Source organism: Trichoplusia ni, chromosome 6 (assembly GCF_003590095.1).
Source record: "Trichoplusia ni isolate ovarian cell line Hi5 chromosome 6, tn1, whole genome shotgun sequence".
NCBI lineage: Eukaryota > Metazoa > Arthropoda > Insecta > Lepidoptera > Noctuidae > Trichoplusia > Trichoplusia ni.
This window is the reverse complement of record NC_039483.1, coordinates 16,902,967-16,921,020: the sequence shown is the minus strand read 5'-3', so window position 1 is coordinate 16,921,020 and position 18,054 is coordinate 16,902,967. Positions and strand designations below refer to the sequence as shown.

Genomic DNA, 18,054 nt, shown 5'->3' with positions numbered 1-18,054 from the left:
AATTTAAAAGGTGATTTTATGTAGGTGGCTATGATGAAAGTATTTGAAAGATTTAGGAGTGATATCATTGTATGTATTTAAATGTGCTCTATTTTCATTACATCGTACTTTTGCATTTTCATAATGGTAGTTAGTAATAATTGGAATCACCCGAATAAGTATTTCAAATAGAGTGAACATGAGCAGAGTGGCGCAGTGGAAGCGTGCTGGGCCCATAACCCAGAGGTCCGTGGATCGAAACCACGCTCTGCTAGTATAATCTTTTGAAAATATTACTAGATTAAGATCCTTTGCTACTTGACTTGGGTTCAGTTCAAAACTGTTTATCAATTGATTATGAATCCGAATTTCCCTTTTCTTTTAATCATACCTTCGTTTTGCCTCTTTTAAGATATTGCATGAAAAACTTTACAAAAAAACATAAAAAGAAAAATTTTAAATACTTCAAGTAGCTTGCCCATGACTGATAGAGTTTCTCGCTACTGTACTGAGAGCAAACTATTGACACAGCCTTTAGGCCAATAACCGATGACAATTGCGGACAATACAAGGAAACTATTTGTTTATATATATTTACTGTATTTGTGTATAACTTACCGTTATGCTAATTACTCACGCGGGATATGAAGAGAGGGTTTCGTGTTAAGTCAATGTTTGAGGAGATGGTATTATAATGTTATAAGAATAAAACTGGAACTTTAACTATACTGGACATACTATGGAAGGGAAGATGCAGGTACATACTTAGCATTTTAGGGTTATGTACCTAAAGGGTTACATTGGAACCTTATTATCAAGGCTCCACTATCTGTGTGTCTGTCCCGCCGGTATCAACCAATCGGTATCTCACGAACTGTGTTAGTCGCTTTAGAGAAAATAGCGGTGACACAATAGAAGTTAAGCAACAATTGTCACAGTCGTAAATTAGATAGGTTCTAGATTTTTACATTAGCTTAAGAGCCCTCAATGTAGTGAGGCAGAATCACACTTGATACTTTTTCGATCCCTTTGGAGCACTGAAGGGTACGGTCTTTGACATGTAGGTGGTCCCTCTTTTAACATTATATTTAAGTCTTATCAGAAATGCTTATTCTTGTAAAAAGTAACAGTTACATTTAGTTTTAATCTTATCTACCCTTGTATCAATATTGACTTTTATCGGAAAACTAGTGACAAATTGAGGAGGTATCGAAGAGAAAGAAAACACATGCCCCTTTATAAGATAATTAGTCAAATTAAAAAGGTTGAGTAAAGAAAATTTGGCCCCAGGCAAAAGTCTTTTTTTAGGAAGATGGCCGGCGTAGAAGAACTGTACCACTGAACTACCGATAAGGAGGAGAACAAAAATCTGATAGCTAATCTTTACTAATTGAAGGGGCACCGCGAAAAGAAGAAGATAATTATGAAATGGATGTTAATCTTCATTTGATGAACAACGGTATTTTTCCCTGTAAAGGTTTTAAATGCAAAAATACCTTGAATGAAACACCAACAAGTTTCGCAATAAGTTGTTTATTTGTTATCTCAATAACTTAAGATGAATCTACAGTTGTGCATCCTAGGTCAAAGTGTTGTAAATAACTAGTCTATTCTGTCATAGAAAACAACTTCTGATGTTGAAACTAGATTATTTTGCAAATACTCCAGTTTTAGGTAAATAAATAATGTACGAATCGGACACGACGCTGAGGGTTCTGCAATAATAGTAAAACAAATTGTTGGTATGGTTACCCATCAGATTTATGACTGTAACCATCTTTACTTTTCTTCGATCTTTGCTTTAAGTATTAGCTGCTTGTATTGTTTCAGCGGCAATAGAAAATTTCAGAGGTCTAGCTATCACTTAATGCGATGACAGACGGACGGGCGAACCTTTTACCCATTTTCTTAATAAATCTTTTGATCTCTGAAAATACAGCGTGGAATTAGGAACAGAAAATTGTGCGTTGCAATTGATGTAAACCAATTCAGCTGATAACATAATGTATATATTTATTGAATCCTTTACTTCTTGGCGATCCCTAACAAGTTAAGCACTAATAGATGATTGAATCCCCAACAAAAGCCTTTATAGCCCATACATCTTCCATACATCATCAGCCTATTGACACGGAGTAGGAAACATTGATTGATAGCTAGATAAGTGGCGAAGTTTATGTACAAGTAACGTCTCCTTGGCGGCGCATGAGTTGTACTTGGCAATAAACCAATAGAAGCGTCATTGCAAAATTATTTCAGGAAATAAAAGGATGTATCTATATGTATCTTCTGTATGTGTTTTCTTTATGTATGTATTCTTCTACATTTATTTATAGGTCAAAATAATTCTGAAGTCTAGATACATTAAGCCAAATTCCTTAGTAGAATCCTGGTACTACCCGGATACCCGGACTTCAAATTTTCCCCGTGTCAGCCTTATTTTTTAGCTGTAATTATAAAATTATAATTGTAATATTCAGAAATAATTAATAGTAAAAGAAGTTCAATTGTATAACATCGTAAAAGTGAACTGTAATTGGTACTACAAAGCATCATTTAATCATTTGAACAAACAAAGTCAGAACGGAACAGCTTACATAACATTTACAATGCACACAAAACGCTCAATATTACTGAATCTGATTGTCAAATAGAAAAATATCACATCAAATAAAATTTACGTGTTTCACAAATAACAAGCAATGTCCGTGGGAATATTTTTGCAAAAGAAAGATGTCAACTCCACGTATTTCATTGTTCCTTTCATAATGAAGACGCTTGAAAATTCTAGTCTATAAATGTGTTGTATGGAGCAACCAAATGTATGGAGTAGAAATTGTTTTGTTATGTCATTTTAAAGTATTTGGGGTCAATGTTTTCATTATTTTGGTATTTAATATTATCTCGTCTACCATAAATGCTACTTCTGTGTAAGTAAACAGTTTTATAACTAATAATTTTTGATTTGCGCCAGGAAATTTTAATAATAAGTATTTCTTTCTCTCACTCGTAATTATCAACACATCTGAAAATTAGACTGTTGCAATATTATTAATAGAACCTGATGTATTACGCTCTTATAAAGTAGAATACAGTTCAATGTTCCATTGCCATTTGATTGCGTGGCAAAAAATCTATACTTAGATCGCTATTTATCTCTCAAAAGCAGGAGAAGCGGGCCACCTTTTAAACGGCGAGCACGACAGTCCTAGAATACATACTATAGACGCAGTCGTATGTAAACATCGACTTGAAACTAAATGATTTACCTTCTTAATTGCACGCGGTCCTCTAACTACGACAAGGAATTATATAATTAGTTACATACTGGGCCAAACGTTTATTTCATCTACAAACTCTGCCAGGACATCTGCTATTCTATAAGAACTTAAAGCAGGAGTGATGGTGAGACAGCACTCTGCATAGTGTTGTCTCGCTTTTACATGAAGCAACTAGGCTAAATTTACAATGATGATAAGTAAGTGCTAGGTACAAGAGGTTGCATATATATATTATACATATTTTCTTTGTAAAGCAGCCTTTCTTTAAAACTGTAGTGTTGACTCAACGTCAATATTGATATTTAATTTACCGTACATTCATTTAAAGTTATGTCTTTTGTTTCACTCAACTTTTCTTAAAGGTTTATTTTTGCTGTTTGGAAATGTTACTGTACACTACACCGCGATACACCGGGTTTCTGATAGTCAAACCCAGAGGGCAACAATAGCTTGTATTTTGCAATATCGATGATTCAGCTACATTATAACTGAATTTAAGAGCATATACTCAATTAATAAGATACTAACGTTTACGTCACTTACCTAAAAACTCCATGTAATAACTTAAAGACATATTGTTAAGTATAATACATGAGTACTATTATATATCCATATAAAAATGTAAATTTCACAGCACGTGGTATTGGAATTAGTTTCTTTAATAAACAGCTTATTAATTCATTTTACTACGCACTCAATATAGATCTAGTGTTTAAACTATGCGTGGGTTATTTATAAACATATATTGTGTGTTCTATAGATAATGTTTTACTTACCTGTCCTTACTTTAAGTCAAATTCCTAGTAAAATTCAGATTTAGCTGAATTTGGTTAGATAAAAAGCAGTTCCCAAGATAGCTTAGGGCAAGGTTACGTAAAGAAGAGTCCAATAGAATATTCGTTTAAGTTGGGATGACATTAAAGTTTAATGACCACAAAATCATGAAATAAATTATAAAGAAAGAAATTGTACTTGTAAGTAGGAGTAAAAAAAATATTTTTACCTGAAAACTAGAAGAAAATGCTTGTATAAATGATTTGGACTTACTCATTGATCATTTTAATGTAGGTACACAATTTTCCAATGAGTATTTGATTAATAAAAAGCTCACCGAAGAGATTTTAAATAAATATTATAATTTTTATTTTCACCTTTTATCACGTTAACAAAAAAAAGATAATAAAGTGTATTGAAACCTCATGTGACATAACTTAAACCCACTTCACCAATAGTTTTAGTATATTTTTTAAATACTTAGTTGTTTGTTTCATATTATTGGTTAGGTTAAAATTTCTTGAAATTCAAACTAATAAAATGACTAAGCCAAATAAAGACTAAAAACACGGTACAACATTTGATTATCAGAAACTAAAAAGGGTGGGTTTTCCTGCATGGAGGTTAGTGCAATCACATCTGTACCTGTAGTGTACGACAACATGAGTCAGTCTTTATTGTATGCATATTATTTCCTGCTAATCTTTTGGTTGTAAGCAATGTCCCTGTAATATGGTAATTGTTGGAAAGTAAGTAGGTATTGTCTGTCGTTCACACATTATGAGCAATATCATTAACTTATTCAAATACAAGGAGGTTTTGTATAGAGGCGATGGGATGGAAAAGGTACCATTTACCTAAGGAAGTTCAGCCATCTCTATTTATCTTTAGACTTTAAGCTTATCTACGATTTAATAGGCCATTTTAACTTCTTATGTAATCTTGGACTATGTAAAAGAGTCGGTCTTTGCCTTCGACAAAGCCATGACATTCACCACGCATGCTCTCCAAGGCTCCGCACAATGTCTTTTCTTTACCAATTAGGATTTCACATTGCGCGCCGTAAAAAAGAACTGTCCAATCCTTTAAATAAAATATCCACTCTCAAAATCCAAGCCTAAGGCATAATGATCAGGCAAAATATAATTCAGACAGCAATCTCCAAGAAGTCACGACGCACCTAATACGTTTCGGATCACGTCCTCGAGATAATATAAATAGTGCGATGTTATCACACTTCTGCGTAATGCATAGTAAAGTGTGCAGGTGGAAGTGGTCCAATAAAATGATAAACATGGCTATCTTACTCGGCTAAAATACTGAGAACCTTTTTATTCGAACCCCGCAGTCCAATTTTGGGAATTTTCAGTATGAGGTTTAGATAACTGTATGTAAAGTTTGCAGTTTGAAGATTGTCGCAGCAATAGTTTATTCGTATTTCTAATTCGGTACTAAGTATTTATTTTAAAGAAAAGTTTTTATTAAAGGAATGAAGCTTTTTTAAATTTTAAGAATATTTTTTATACTCCAATATTGAGGTAGGTACTTTGAAAAGTTAGTAAATAATATTAAATGGTGTTGTCCCCTTTGCTACGGAAAATTAGAGAATTTGGTGTCTCGTATACCTGTTTCTAAAATAAAGATACTTTTTAAGATTATAAATAAAACCACAATGGCATTGCACATTTTATTAGGGTTATAAATTAAAAATAAATACACTCTTTTTTGTCTTTAAAAGACATTCTATCACACTGATTCACACATTATGGCAAAACGTTCCTTATTTATAATAGACCTACTATTATTGTTTGTAGGCTTTTACCCTTAATGAGAATTTCCCAGTCTGACGCTGTATTGATACACAGCACTCATCTGGCGATCCTCGAATAAAAGGCAAAAAAGTTAAGGCGCCGAGTCCATCAACTCATAAGTCTAAGTTTAAAGATATTATATTGGCACATAATTCTAGCAGATCAAGTAATAACTGTAATGTTTCAGCTAGCGTAACTAACAAGCCATTGGCAATTGGGATTACATTACCAACAAATAGTATAAGGTGATATAAGTGGTTAAGACTAAACTATCATTAAATAACATTGAAATGAAAGTACTTTTACGGATTTTTTCGCGGTTTCGGTTCGTGACCGTGATACCTGCAAAGGTTTCGAAACGTCGGGAACTAAAAACTAAAATTAAACCGCGAAAAAATCCGTAAAAGAAGTTTCATTTCAATGTCTAACATTCGCGTAAACCTAAGAAACCACTATATCATTAAATAAGTTCCGTAGCTAAAAAAGGCTGGGTAAATGACATGGCTAAGTTTTGAATTTCTATTCATGATCATGAACTAAATTAGACTCTTAAATTAAATAGGTAACTATTATGACTAATTCGAATTCAGTAGCCAAATGATTCTTTATCAGCCGATCAGTTTTTCCTCTTGCCTGCTGGTTGATGGTTGATCTGGTAGTTAATGCCCAACTCTGATGGGTTTATTCCAGCGATGGCCGTAGCTACAGGTCTAGCTAGAGCCACTCCTGATGCTGCCACTGCTGTCGCGAATGGCCTGGATGCCGCTAAGCCATACTCTCCGACCACTGCAAGACCTAAAATTGACGTAGACAAAGACCTTATTACTGAATAGAACTTTATTATAAATAATTTTTAAGAAACTGAAATCTGATGATAACTGCTTATGTTTATAACTTAGTATTAGAGAAAGTAACAATTTAGTATAAGACTTCTCGTGTACATATCAGTAGAGTAGGTAAAGTAGCGACATCTATTAACATACAAAGAATATACTCAAAGCAAATGTAAGAGCCAACAACGACATCTAGATTTCTTAACAAGAACTTTGCGTTTGACTTAGTTGTGGTTGTATTGTAAAGTGGGCAGCACTGGCGTTGAAAGCAAAATACATATTGACTCTTCTGGTTATTTTTATGAATATGACTTACCAACTGGTTTTGCTTCAGCTACGATTCCCTTTTCTAAAAAACCTTGTCCGGGGTCATCGTCTTCTTCGTCAGTCGAGGCATCGATACCAACACCCTCTTCAGCAACCTGAAAAAGACGAAAATCACTATGAGATTATGGCAAAACAAATTTTAACTTATTTTCGAAACAAACTTTATATAGTTTCATATCAATTCAATGTAATTTGCTCATCTTACTTAATTAAGACCTCTTTAGAATATAGGGTCTGATAAACATTAAGTAAGTTTCTAGAAAAGGGATAATTGGTTATTGGGTAATGTTATAAGTGAAATAAAACTCGTTATTACTTACGTAATCATCATCCTCTTCTTCATCTCTGGTACGGATAGTGGCATTCCTCTTGAACAGTGCATCGATATCATCCACTTCTTCTATTAGTTTAATGATATTGGATGCTGCTTCTCCCAAAGATGCCAGTTGGCTCTTGTACCTAGTTTTCTCCTTATTCCCTAATGATCCAGTCTTACGTCCAAGATTGTGTAGCCTCAGAAGATTTGTAGAGAGGTTTCTAAGCTTTTGCAAATTTGCGGTCATAACTTTTGCTAGAAGATTTTCATCGCTGTTTTTAACTATATTGTCACTACTAATGTTTTCTTCTGAAACTATTTTTTCACTCATCACCCTTCCAAGTGCATCTTTTCTTAGTTCCAAGTATTGGCCCTTTCCTCCGCCATAGAATGGTATGTATTGGACTGATACGCTAAGGGAAAAAAAGTTATTTGTAAGGCTAATTATCTAGTTTCCTTCAGTAAATCAAATTAGTGCATCTATTATTGCTCTTAAATTACTTTATTCACTTGATAGGCACGTTTAGCTAAAGGTACGATATTATTGATGTATCTTTCCTATTTCCATTAACGCTTTATTTTAGTTGGGTATTGCTGAATTATTTTTTTATAATTTTGAATATGAAATACATAAGTACAACTTAAGTTTACATTTAAGAAAGGAGCATTTCAAAACACAGTGTATTATTCTGTTTTTGACATACTTCGAGTAGTTAATAGTAATACATTATCTATCGTCTTGAGTAATTGTAGTCTGTTTATCAAAAATGACAAAAATAACATTTCCGACGTCTGAAGTAATTGTAATATCGTCGCTAAATCAAATGTGACATTCTAATCACTATGGAAATGGATTTTGGCATTCGTAACTGACATTTACTTTCGCATTACAATAATCAATTGACCATGACATTACCAAATAACGGTATCGCTCGATTTAAAATAAAACAAACATTTGTAAACATAATATTAACATTTATTTATTGTCAATCAACGGTAATTCATATAAACATTCCTTTTTAATTTAATTCGGAAATGAATTTTAAGTAAACAGTCAAAATTGATTTCCGAGATTTAAAGAAGAAGATGAATCTATGACAGTAATGTATGAAATCATGATTAATTAATGTATTCATATAGATAGAGGTCTGATTGAGCATGGGCCACACCGCCAGGGCCAGCCACGGCTGTGGCTATCGGCGCATGGAAGATAGTTCCAGATTGATCCCTGGCAATTACAACTTGTGATATAGGATTTGCCAGGGCAGCCCCTCTAGAACTTAAAGCGTGAGCTATAGGCTTTATAAACAGTGTGAACGTAGAATCATCCAAGTTTAAGGTCCCTTCTTCAAAGTTCTGTCCATCATATCTGTATTGATCTGACTGATGTCGGAATCTGCTCCATTCTCTGTCTCGTCCCCATCCACGGTAGTATCTAATGAGTGAGAAAGAGTCAAGTTAATGAGAAAGAATGAAAAATGAAAAATGAGGGTTAGTAAGAAATGATAATTATCGCTTATTAGGGTGGAAATAAATAATAGGACCAGTAGCAACAATTTTCCCTTCAGGTATAGCTTGTAATAAATGAGAAATAGAACCATTTATAATACTTTGTTCATGTAGACGGTTGGCGATGGAATTAAGGTCAGCATCAGGAGAAAGAGCTACGATTCTTGCGGCTGGTCCAGCTACAGCGAGTCCTCCGGGTTGAGTGTACGCTAAGCCTCCGGGACCCACAATGGCAGTACCCCCTCTGCCTGCCGTCGCAACTCCTCCGGGACCGGCTATCGCAACACCGCCTCTTCTGACTTTTAGTCTGTTTATGAAGAAACCAGGTCCGGTGGGCTGTCTGTTTTTGTTAGTAAAGAAGTCAAATACGGGAAACTTGACGTCACCTTCATTGAATAAATTGGTTTTCGTGTTTTGTTTTAAGGGCTCTGCTTTAGGTGGCTTGGTAGTAGTAGGTTTGACTGTGAAGAACTTGTTTAATTTCGAATCAATATTTTGAATTTGAGTGGCATGGTTGACAGTTCGTTTTTTAACTGCTCTCTTCTGCCTAGATCTTGTTTCAACATTTGGGTGTAAAGTGTTTTGTGCTTTTTCAAGTCCAACTTCATTCTTATCATCATCATTTTCCTCGCCTGATTTTTGTTTGCGGCATACATCAGCACTCTGTCCGTATTCTATAAAATTGTTCCAACCACCCCCATTCATGATACTTAGTAGTGGATCTCTAATTAGAATTGGAAATAATGGAGCAAAGGGCCACTGGAATGATGGCAGTGACGGAAATGTTGGAAAGGGCGATGTAGGTCCTTCTTGCCTAGTTTGAATTTTGGTCGAGTACTCCATAGGGTTTCCGTAACCGTACATGTTGTTCATCGGTGGCATGACTAGGACAGGCATATTCATCAGATATGACAAAGGTACTACAGCCATTTGTGATTGGGGTCCATAAGGTGATAACTGTCTTGAATATCTAACGTCTTCAAGGTTTTCATTGTTGATTGTGTTCCTCTCTTGTTGCTGTACGTTGTTTGGGAATGAATTTAGTTTACCCGAAGCTATCACTTGTTGAAGTTTTTTTAAGATTTCTTGGTCAAGAATATAACCACTTGCTGTTTGTGGTGGCGCATTCCATTGGAATGGGTTTCGTTTATTCGGTTTTTCTAAAGCATCGTTTATAGCTTTTATTTTTTGCATTATATCTTTGATCGTTGGTTCGTCTTTTGTTATTGTTTTGTCATATACTAGCGTTCGTTCTTCCTTGTGTGGAGCTTCTGTTATTATTTCATTAGGTGGCGTCAACCTGAAAAGTACATCATGGTTCCTTAGTATCTGTCAATACTTATATTTATTGGTATTCTTGGTACCATGGTCCAAAAGCATTATTGTTTTAGCGTGTATTGTTAAGCGGTGTTTGAGCTTATAGCATAGTATTTAAAATGAACCATACCTGAACTACTGCAGATCCCATGTTGCTTTTCACAGATGTTTAAAAGCTCATTACTATAGTTAGTTGTGCGGCTTCTAAAAGTGCATGAGTCTACTGACGTCACCGCTATTTTGTTATATTAGCTTTAAAAAAACCGTAGCGAATATTTAAGTGGTTTTAAAGATCATGTTACGCGTTTAAATACATTTGAAACTGATATCATTGATTTTAGTATTTTACTTAAAGTAATTCATGAAAAATTTTTTTCTGGCTTTAGCAATATATGTATATTTTTTACGTTGTTATGTTGAAAGTGCATGCTTTTTTATTTTCCGATATTCAAATTTTATTCATTCTCCTATTCCCAGATGAAGACAGCAATGACATCAGTATCGAACAATTACTCATTATTAGTTTTTGTCAAGTATCATATATTTAATCAATTATTTATATTACCGGAACGTTAAAATTATTAACAATGTATTGGGTATATCTACAATTTATTATATTTATTTCGAATTGAAACTTACTCGTTATTCGACGGTCGAGACGATACCTCCAGTGAACAGAACGCGAACAGCATCTGAAACATTAATATTGTCCGTTACAATTGTGTTTACGACTACTGATTATTCATACGCATCTCTTATTTATTATCAATGGTTTATTCCTCTCTATCTCAATTAATTAATTCTATAGTTTATTTTGCATTTTTATCTCCTTCATAAATAATCTAGGGCAGACCTCAAGTGGTATAGGTTCGTAAAGTAGTTGACGTAAACTCGTCGGCACTTGTCGTTCGTTAAAAATAACAGTAACTCTCTACTTGAGCAAAGTAACGAGTAGTTAGCAACAGATCATTAAAGTACCAAAGTGAATAAATTCAGACCAACGCTCTATTTTCAATAACATCCGACTTTCTAGTGAAAGTCATGCATCAGAAAGCCATAAACATAATACTTAATGATACTTCAACTATAATGACACTGTGTTTTATGTCTAACCTAGAAAATTTCAATACTTGATTTGATGGGTTTGTTGATAAAATTCTGGAAATGAATATGCATTTTGTCTCTCTTATTTATCGATCATTTCTAATCCAGACTAAAAGAAAGTGAATTGATTTTGAAGTGAAGCGAAACTGGTCGACCAAGTACCGGTTTCGAACGTTCAGAAACAATTGCAGAAGCAGTTTTAAAATTAACTTGTGTCGTTTCTGAAGATGAGATCCTAGAATTTATAGGCCTGGTGTCTTGACTGCGTATTCTGCAAAGGTAATATGAAATTCATATGCGGAGAGCTGACAGGGAATGGAATAAGTCGAAGTCAGACTAAATCTTTATGAGCCCTGTAATGGCTTGTACTTTTATTTTTCTCATATTACTCATGGAAATTCTCGACATTATTATCATTCTCTTGTGAAATAAGAAGGCCAATGTCGTGGTTATTAGAACCAAGAAACTTCACAATTTACATGTATTTATGGGTCAAGTTCAAAATAATAAACATAGTGAACAAGAAGACGAATAGGACAGGTCACATTATTTATTAGAAACCAAATTTGGAGGCACTAAAGAGAAGACTGAATCTGACGAAACGCATAAAATGTAACGGAAAAAAAACAAATACGAATGCGATGTCGATAAAGGTAACTGTGTCGCTGGAGATGCTATTTTGGCGAACGGCCCGAGAAATGCTATGCTAGGTCCAAAAAGTGGGTGGTCTGAGCAGACTTGAGAAAACATAGAAATTGTCACGATCTAACTTAGGAACTGTTACTGCTACACATAGTCTTAAATGCATTTGCGATAGCTATCTAGGTGTCTAACCGAACAAGAAATCCATAAATAGATATTATTGTGATTATCTTCTAAAAGTTATGTTAGATAATGCTTTAAAAATATTTCTATTTGTGTTGACTCTGTTTGTTATAAGTACAGTTTTAGATACTTCTTTAAACATCTGGTGATCTAAGCGATGAAGTTAAACCTTCCATTCACCTTAGAAGGCACTCTCTGGGTCACGTACGCTTATTGTGCTGGCGTTTGGCGTCGATACCGTTAGTTTTACTTATTTGTACATATTGCCAATTCTTTGGACACAAAAAATTAGGCTACTAACACTTGGTGATTGTGTATTGAGATGTTGTTACTTTCTTTAATTTATCTTGTTTTCTTATTAGTATTTTGAATTGATGTCTTCATTTAATGTTTTCCAATAATATTGATGAGGCATTCATTATGTTATGTCCTTTAAATACCTATTCATTTCCATATAATGCAGTACAATTATTAAAAGTCTTAGTGTCACAGTTTATAAGGCTAAAAAAAGTTCCGCAAATTGTTGCGGTAATGAAGCTCTCTTGGTATCCAACCATATTTAATAATCGCAAGAGAAGAGAAACTAAAAACATCAGTAGAAAGTCAATTTATAATAGAATACGTAGAGCTTTGACCTCAACCTCGTTAATGGTATTATGTTTGAAATTGAACTTAAACTTGTACCTGACACTAAATGATGACATAAAAAGCATGTTCAATGTACCTGGTAAAACGGCGACCCAAAAGAGATAGCTTAGTCAGACTACACGGAAAAAGGAGACCGGGATATTTTTGCAAAGGAAATTACTTATACCAGTATTAAACACAATAGGCTGTGATCATTGATTTCAATAAGTAATCAAGTCTCAATAAAATTTAGAAAAGAAGAAACTCTCATAAAACATCACACGCTATACGAGATAGCCTTAAAACAAAATCTACTCAAGTACCAAGGTATCATGAAGTACAACACTTTCCAACAGACACAATCATGTGGCATCTCTTTGTTACGCTAAGAAAGGCAACGGGTTAAGTACACGTACAAACTTGGAAGCTTATCGTTAATCCCGCTTACTTTTCCACTTATGGAAAAAGGTCTACAAAAAGGTCAGAAATGTAAATCTTTTTGAGTTGTGATATTGTGTAGAAAGTCCGTTTGCTAGTTTTAAAGGCGTGATACAAACTGAATAGACAAGATATTACGGGTATTATACCAGCAAATGGAATTGGGTTACATGCACCCCAAGAATGGAATAGATGTGATTTAATTAATGACTTTGTCGGACAGAATGCTAATAATATTTTTTTTTGCAAAACTCAGTTTTTGCAGAGCTCAAAATTCAATCCACAATATGAGACGATCTAATAACAATTTAAGATAATTAATCAACAACCTGCTAGACGAGATAAACGAGTTAAAACAATTTGATACAGTTATTATAGCTACTAATGAAAGTGCATTTTGATTGATTGAAATCAAATTCTTCAAAACTTGTCTGCATCCATTTGAGATCAGCGAGTCCAATCTTTGAATGGAATATATTATTATTCAGTCAATGAGCCGTAAAAATACGAAGATGCTCCAAATATTGACCCCAATTTAGTTTCCCATGAGGCTACTCATTAATACAATTTGGGACTTATAAAAGCTGTTCTAATAGAACAAATTCTTCCTAAACTTGATGACGATACTTGATTTATGAGCGTGAAGGGCAATCGGTCACAGCTAAGCTGGCAATCTTGCATATCAATTTAGTAGCTAATCTTAGATCTTACGTGTCGGCTTGTCAGCACGTCAGGTTAGTTTTATTGCTCAATCTAAATTGTTTTATTCTGCTTTGATACCGTAACCATTAATGAATTTAAAATATCTTCCTGTAGATTTTTAGAATTATAACGATGCTCAGTTCTATGTTATATTGTGAGAGGCAGTTACATTTTATCATCATCAAATATTACTCGATTTGTTTCAGAATTATTCACTTCATTCTTTTTTACTGCGGTGGGCAGATTGATTTTATATTTACTTTTTAAAATAACCTAGCGTAGGTTCGTAATCTCATAATATATTGGTTCCATTAACCGATTTTCAATAAACTGACATCTTCCTGACAAATTACCATCATTAGCAAAATAAACATGACCATTTAGAAAACTACTATTGCCAACTGGAAAGTCGAAAACTATGGCTTGTGTCAATGAGGTCGGATATAAACACGCAATGTTTATGATACGTTGTTAGACTGCACTCATGTTATGAGACAATTCTTGGAAAGTGTTTGTTTATTGTGAGAACAGAATTTAACATCCGACTTGACTTGTCTGTTCTAAGAATTTTGTCTGAATTCAATATTGGAGTATCTCTCATTCTATGCCTAACGATCTTGTTTTAGGAAGCAGGTGTTAAAAAACAATTCTATAGTTCTTTTGGATAAATTATTTTTAGATTGTTTTAGAATCTCAAGCAAGCTGTCTTTATGGTAGGTTCATAAGCTAAGTATATTTGGTTAAGGGACTAAGGTAACTGTTTGAAGGAAATACAGAAGAATTGAAGCAATGTGGTTGGATACTCAGACTTTTTTGGTTATTTGCTGAAGTTGGCTTACAGTCGTTATTGCTTTTGTGTTAATGGCCTGCACAAATATATTTTGGGACTTGTACAAACGTTGACTTTGTGACTTATAAAAGAGCACGTAAAATACTTGAAACAATAGGATTTTTGTGATCATATAAAGTTTTTTATAAAGTCTTTGATTTTTAACACATAGAGAGTATGCGTGTCTTTGTTCGGTCACGATCGTATAGAACTCAGAGATGTATAAGAAGGAAGGATTGTGTCAAAAATATACCAGAATGATTACTTTTTAACTATAATTCCGTTCTATATGGAGATGGGAGCTCTTCCTGCAAGTCTAGTTTTTCAACTGTAATTTAGTGACGGGACCTGTCCTTGATTGACAAAAAACTTGACGCAAAATGTAGACGACACAGTGATGCTCGTCAACCAATAAGTAGAAAAGTATAAAAAATGTCGCATACTGGCTTAAAAGAAACTTGTCTAGTTATATATTAATTTGAACCCGTTTTGGTTTTGTACTAGTTGAACGGGATGTGAAATACTTTTTGGATTTCATTATAAATGGTTCAATTTGTAGATATTGAAGTAATTGGAGTTTTAGTGAATTTAATTTGCATTAAGTTGACGCTGGTAGTAAGCGGCGCTTTGATACGAAGTACAAGGGTTCGGTTTACGGCATCAAATTTTTATACGGTCTCGGTAGAAATGGTGCATTTCGACAGTATTGCATATTGCATGTGAGTACACTACATGGTTTAGGTTTGATTTCGGCACAATTTCTTCTACTACACTACCTTACTACTGGACTATTTGTCTTCTGTCTAGCCGTATATGTTCTAAGTCCGATTGTACAATGTACATTGTACAAAGAAGTTCATAAGAGCGTTATTTTTACATTAAGCCTAAATATTGCCATCAACATAATCACATTCAGCCCAATTGTTTTTAGTGAATGGACAACGTATGATACACTTTTTTCTATCTCCAAATTTGTTGGAACATGAGTCCAAAAATGTTCAGTCATAAGAAACAGTCACGTAGTAGGTTGCGTAAGTTTACATAGTTTGTCATGTATATTAAAGTGGAGCATTTTTCTTTACATAAAGCGGAGAACTAATATTTTCTGTAAACAACGCTATGCGTGCATCCATACTTATGTACAAGACTCAACATAACACCGTTACTTACTTAAAGAGCTTTCATTGATTTCTCTAACTACTCTATTTGCTTCATACTCTGTGGTCATTTGCACGTTATTATACAGCCAAATGTATTTAGGGGTCTCGAGACATTTAAACCTTACTCAAAATCATTTGCCTATTCTGTTTAAAAAAAAATACGTAGATGGATGGATCTTTGTAATTGCATCGTTTTTGTTTGCGCTCCTAAGCACATAAGTAGATATATAATTTGAACTGGTGATAAAAAGTATTTTGACACCGGAAAAGGGGATGCATAAACACAGATTAAGTTTAGTATAACTATTCATAGGACTTGCATTAATACTAGTTATTTTTATACTATGATACCTTAAGTTAAATAAAAAATACGTTATGTTAAGTGTGTGTTGTTCGGCTACCTCTTTTTTTGCTCGCAAATGCATATTCCATATTTTAAGATCAAAAAATAGTTTGTAACACAACCTACTATGATAGTTGGGAGTCTAGGCATATTGTATACATTACAGTAGCTATTTTTAGACAGCACTTTATAGGTAAGCACTGCGGACAAGTAAAGAATTCCAAAAGGTTTTTTGTGTTAAACTTATTCCATGTTTTTAAATTAAGTTTTTTGTGTAACTTAGTGTTAAGGTAATAGGCCTCCAGAAAATGATTTTCAATTCTTCCTATTTTGTTTTTTTTGTCTTATTCAGTGATCATTGTAAGGTCCTACAAAATGAGAACAAAGATAATTGTTATGAGATAATCCTTATCGAGTTCCCCCAAATTTTAGAAGGTAAATCCTTTATCTTGTAAGTGAGCATGAGAGGTGGTCAATGTTTGTTATTTTCTTTTATGCATGGGCTATTGAATATAAAGCCATTCTTATTTTCATGTATTTATAAAAGCTCTTGATTAACAGTTCCTTCATTCAATTTGCAATGTAATCACGTTGGATTAAAATATTTCATACTAAGTATATGAAACCACTTTATTATTAAAAATATTCTATATAATTAGCACAACTAGTTTTTGTAAAGATCAAATTTTAATGTCAAAAACAATTTCGATAAAAATGCATCAAACATAAGCGACTTGTAATTAGATACTTTGTATATTTGATACCATTTTTTACTGCTTATTAAGAAACTGAAAAAAATATGGACCAACCTAATAACATTAAAAAAACCTATTTTATCACACGTCAAACAAGACTGTGCTTTCTTATGACGGATAATTCGAACATACATTACACACTGATAGAGCACTTTTATTTTAAAAGTAAACTAATCAGAAGAATCCTAAACCAAAATCCTAATTAAAAAAAAAAGAAAAAAATAATAAAATACTTACCAAAATTCCAAATAAACAATGACGTGACATCTTGCTTTATGCTTATTCACGATAATATTCTAACAGATTAAAGTTGTTACAATTTGAATATAGAATGCGTGCGGTCACTCTCGCGGTCCACTGGCGAGTTCGGAGCTTGAACCGAAACGCAAGCTTTTTGCTAAGCGATGAAAATGGATTTACTATGAGCTCGTGTCTCGATGGTAACAGTAGTGAGTGAAGCAAGTGAAGTGAGAATGATTGTTTAAAGTGAATTGTGACGCTTTAGATGATTTGTGAGGCAGTAAGTGTTTTATTTTATAGTTTAAAGCCGTTACTAATTAGAAATTGTTAATGTGATGACTACGTTTGTACGAGTAGTACAAGCATCTTATAATACATGTTTTTTCAGTGTATATCGTTATTATAGTATTATGTAATGGCTTCAAAATACATGTTAGAAATTAAGTAGCACTGGTTTTCAATAAGTGATGAGAGGCGATCGAGTTTCAATAGTAGTAACCTCTAAAACAGGGATGCACATTGTGAAAGTATGATTTATCAAATTAAGAAAACATGTTTATCATTTATAATTCCTAGAGATTGTGACAAAGACATCCTTGAGATCGGTCAAGTCAACGTGTTTATATTATTTTTATTGTAGACCTATATTTTTGTATGACGTTCAAACCCAGTTTCTTTTTTTCACAAAACAAGAATTGATGTTTTATTAAAACAAATACGTTTTTAATAGTGATTAATTCGCGACTAATTTACTTATTTATTTTATCGATAGTTATTTATTATCTACACTTTGAAAAACAGATCGGATCAATTAAATTTGAACATTTATTTGCCATAGACTAGTCAATTAATAAAGTTTTATTAGTTATTTAGTATCAGCCTAT

At 33.5% G+C, this 18,054-nt stretch overlaps 1 protein-coding gene and 1 non-coding gene across 2 annotated transcripts; one reads left to right on the top strand and one right to left on the bottom strand.

Annotated features, from left to right (window-relative positions):
* Positions 1-181: 181 nt before the first annotated feature.
* On the top strand, positions 182-253 carry Trnam-cau. The gene has a single exon. It is a non-coding gene; the product is annotated as a tRNA-Met (tRNA).
* Positions 254-6,256: 6,003 nt separating this feature from the next.
* Positions 6,257-17,350, bottom strand: LOC113495327. Its single transcript, XM_026873999.1, has 7 exons — positions 17,168-17,350; positions 10,787-10,839; positions 8,930-10,130; positions 8,475-8,752; positions 7,326-7,731; positions 6,995-7,100; positions 6,257-6,640 (listed from the first exon to the last, which is right to left on the bottom strand). The coding sequence occupies exons 1-7, from the start codon at positions 17,195-17,197 to the stop codon at positions 6,462-6,464; spliced, it is 2,253 nt and encodes a 750-aa protein (XP_026729800.1). The 5' UTR covers positions 17,198-17,350; the 3' UTR covers positions 6,257-6,461.
* Between the last annotated feature and the right edge of the window lie 704 nt (positions 17,351-18,054).

What these genes read in the sequence shown, in the direction of transcription:
- LOC113495327 (XM_026873999.1), bottom strand. Translation starts at nt 17,197, where the DNA reads ATGTCACGTCATTGTTTATTTGGAATTTTG. An exon ending in ATTGTTTATTTGGAATTTTG is followed by an intron (nt 10,840 to 17,167) that starts GTAAGTATTTTA and finishes TTAATGTTTCAG; the next exon opens with ATGCTGTTCGCGTTCTGTTC. An exon ending in TCTCGACCGTCGAATAACGA is followed by an intron (nt 10,131 to 10,786) that starts GTAAGTTTCAAT and finishes TGTACTTTTCAG; the next exon opens with GTTGACGCCACCTAATGAAA.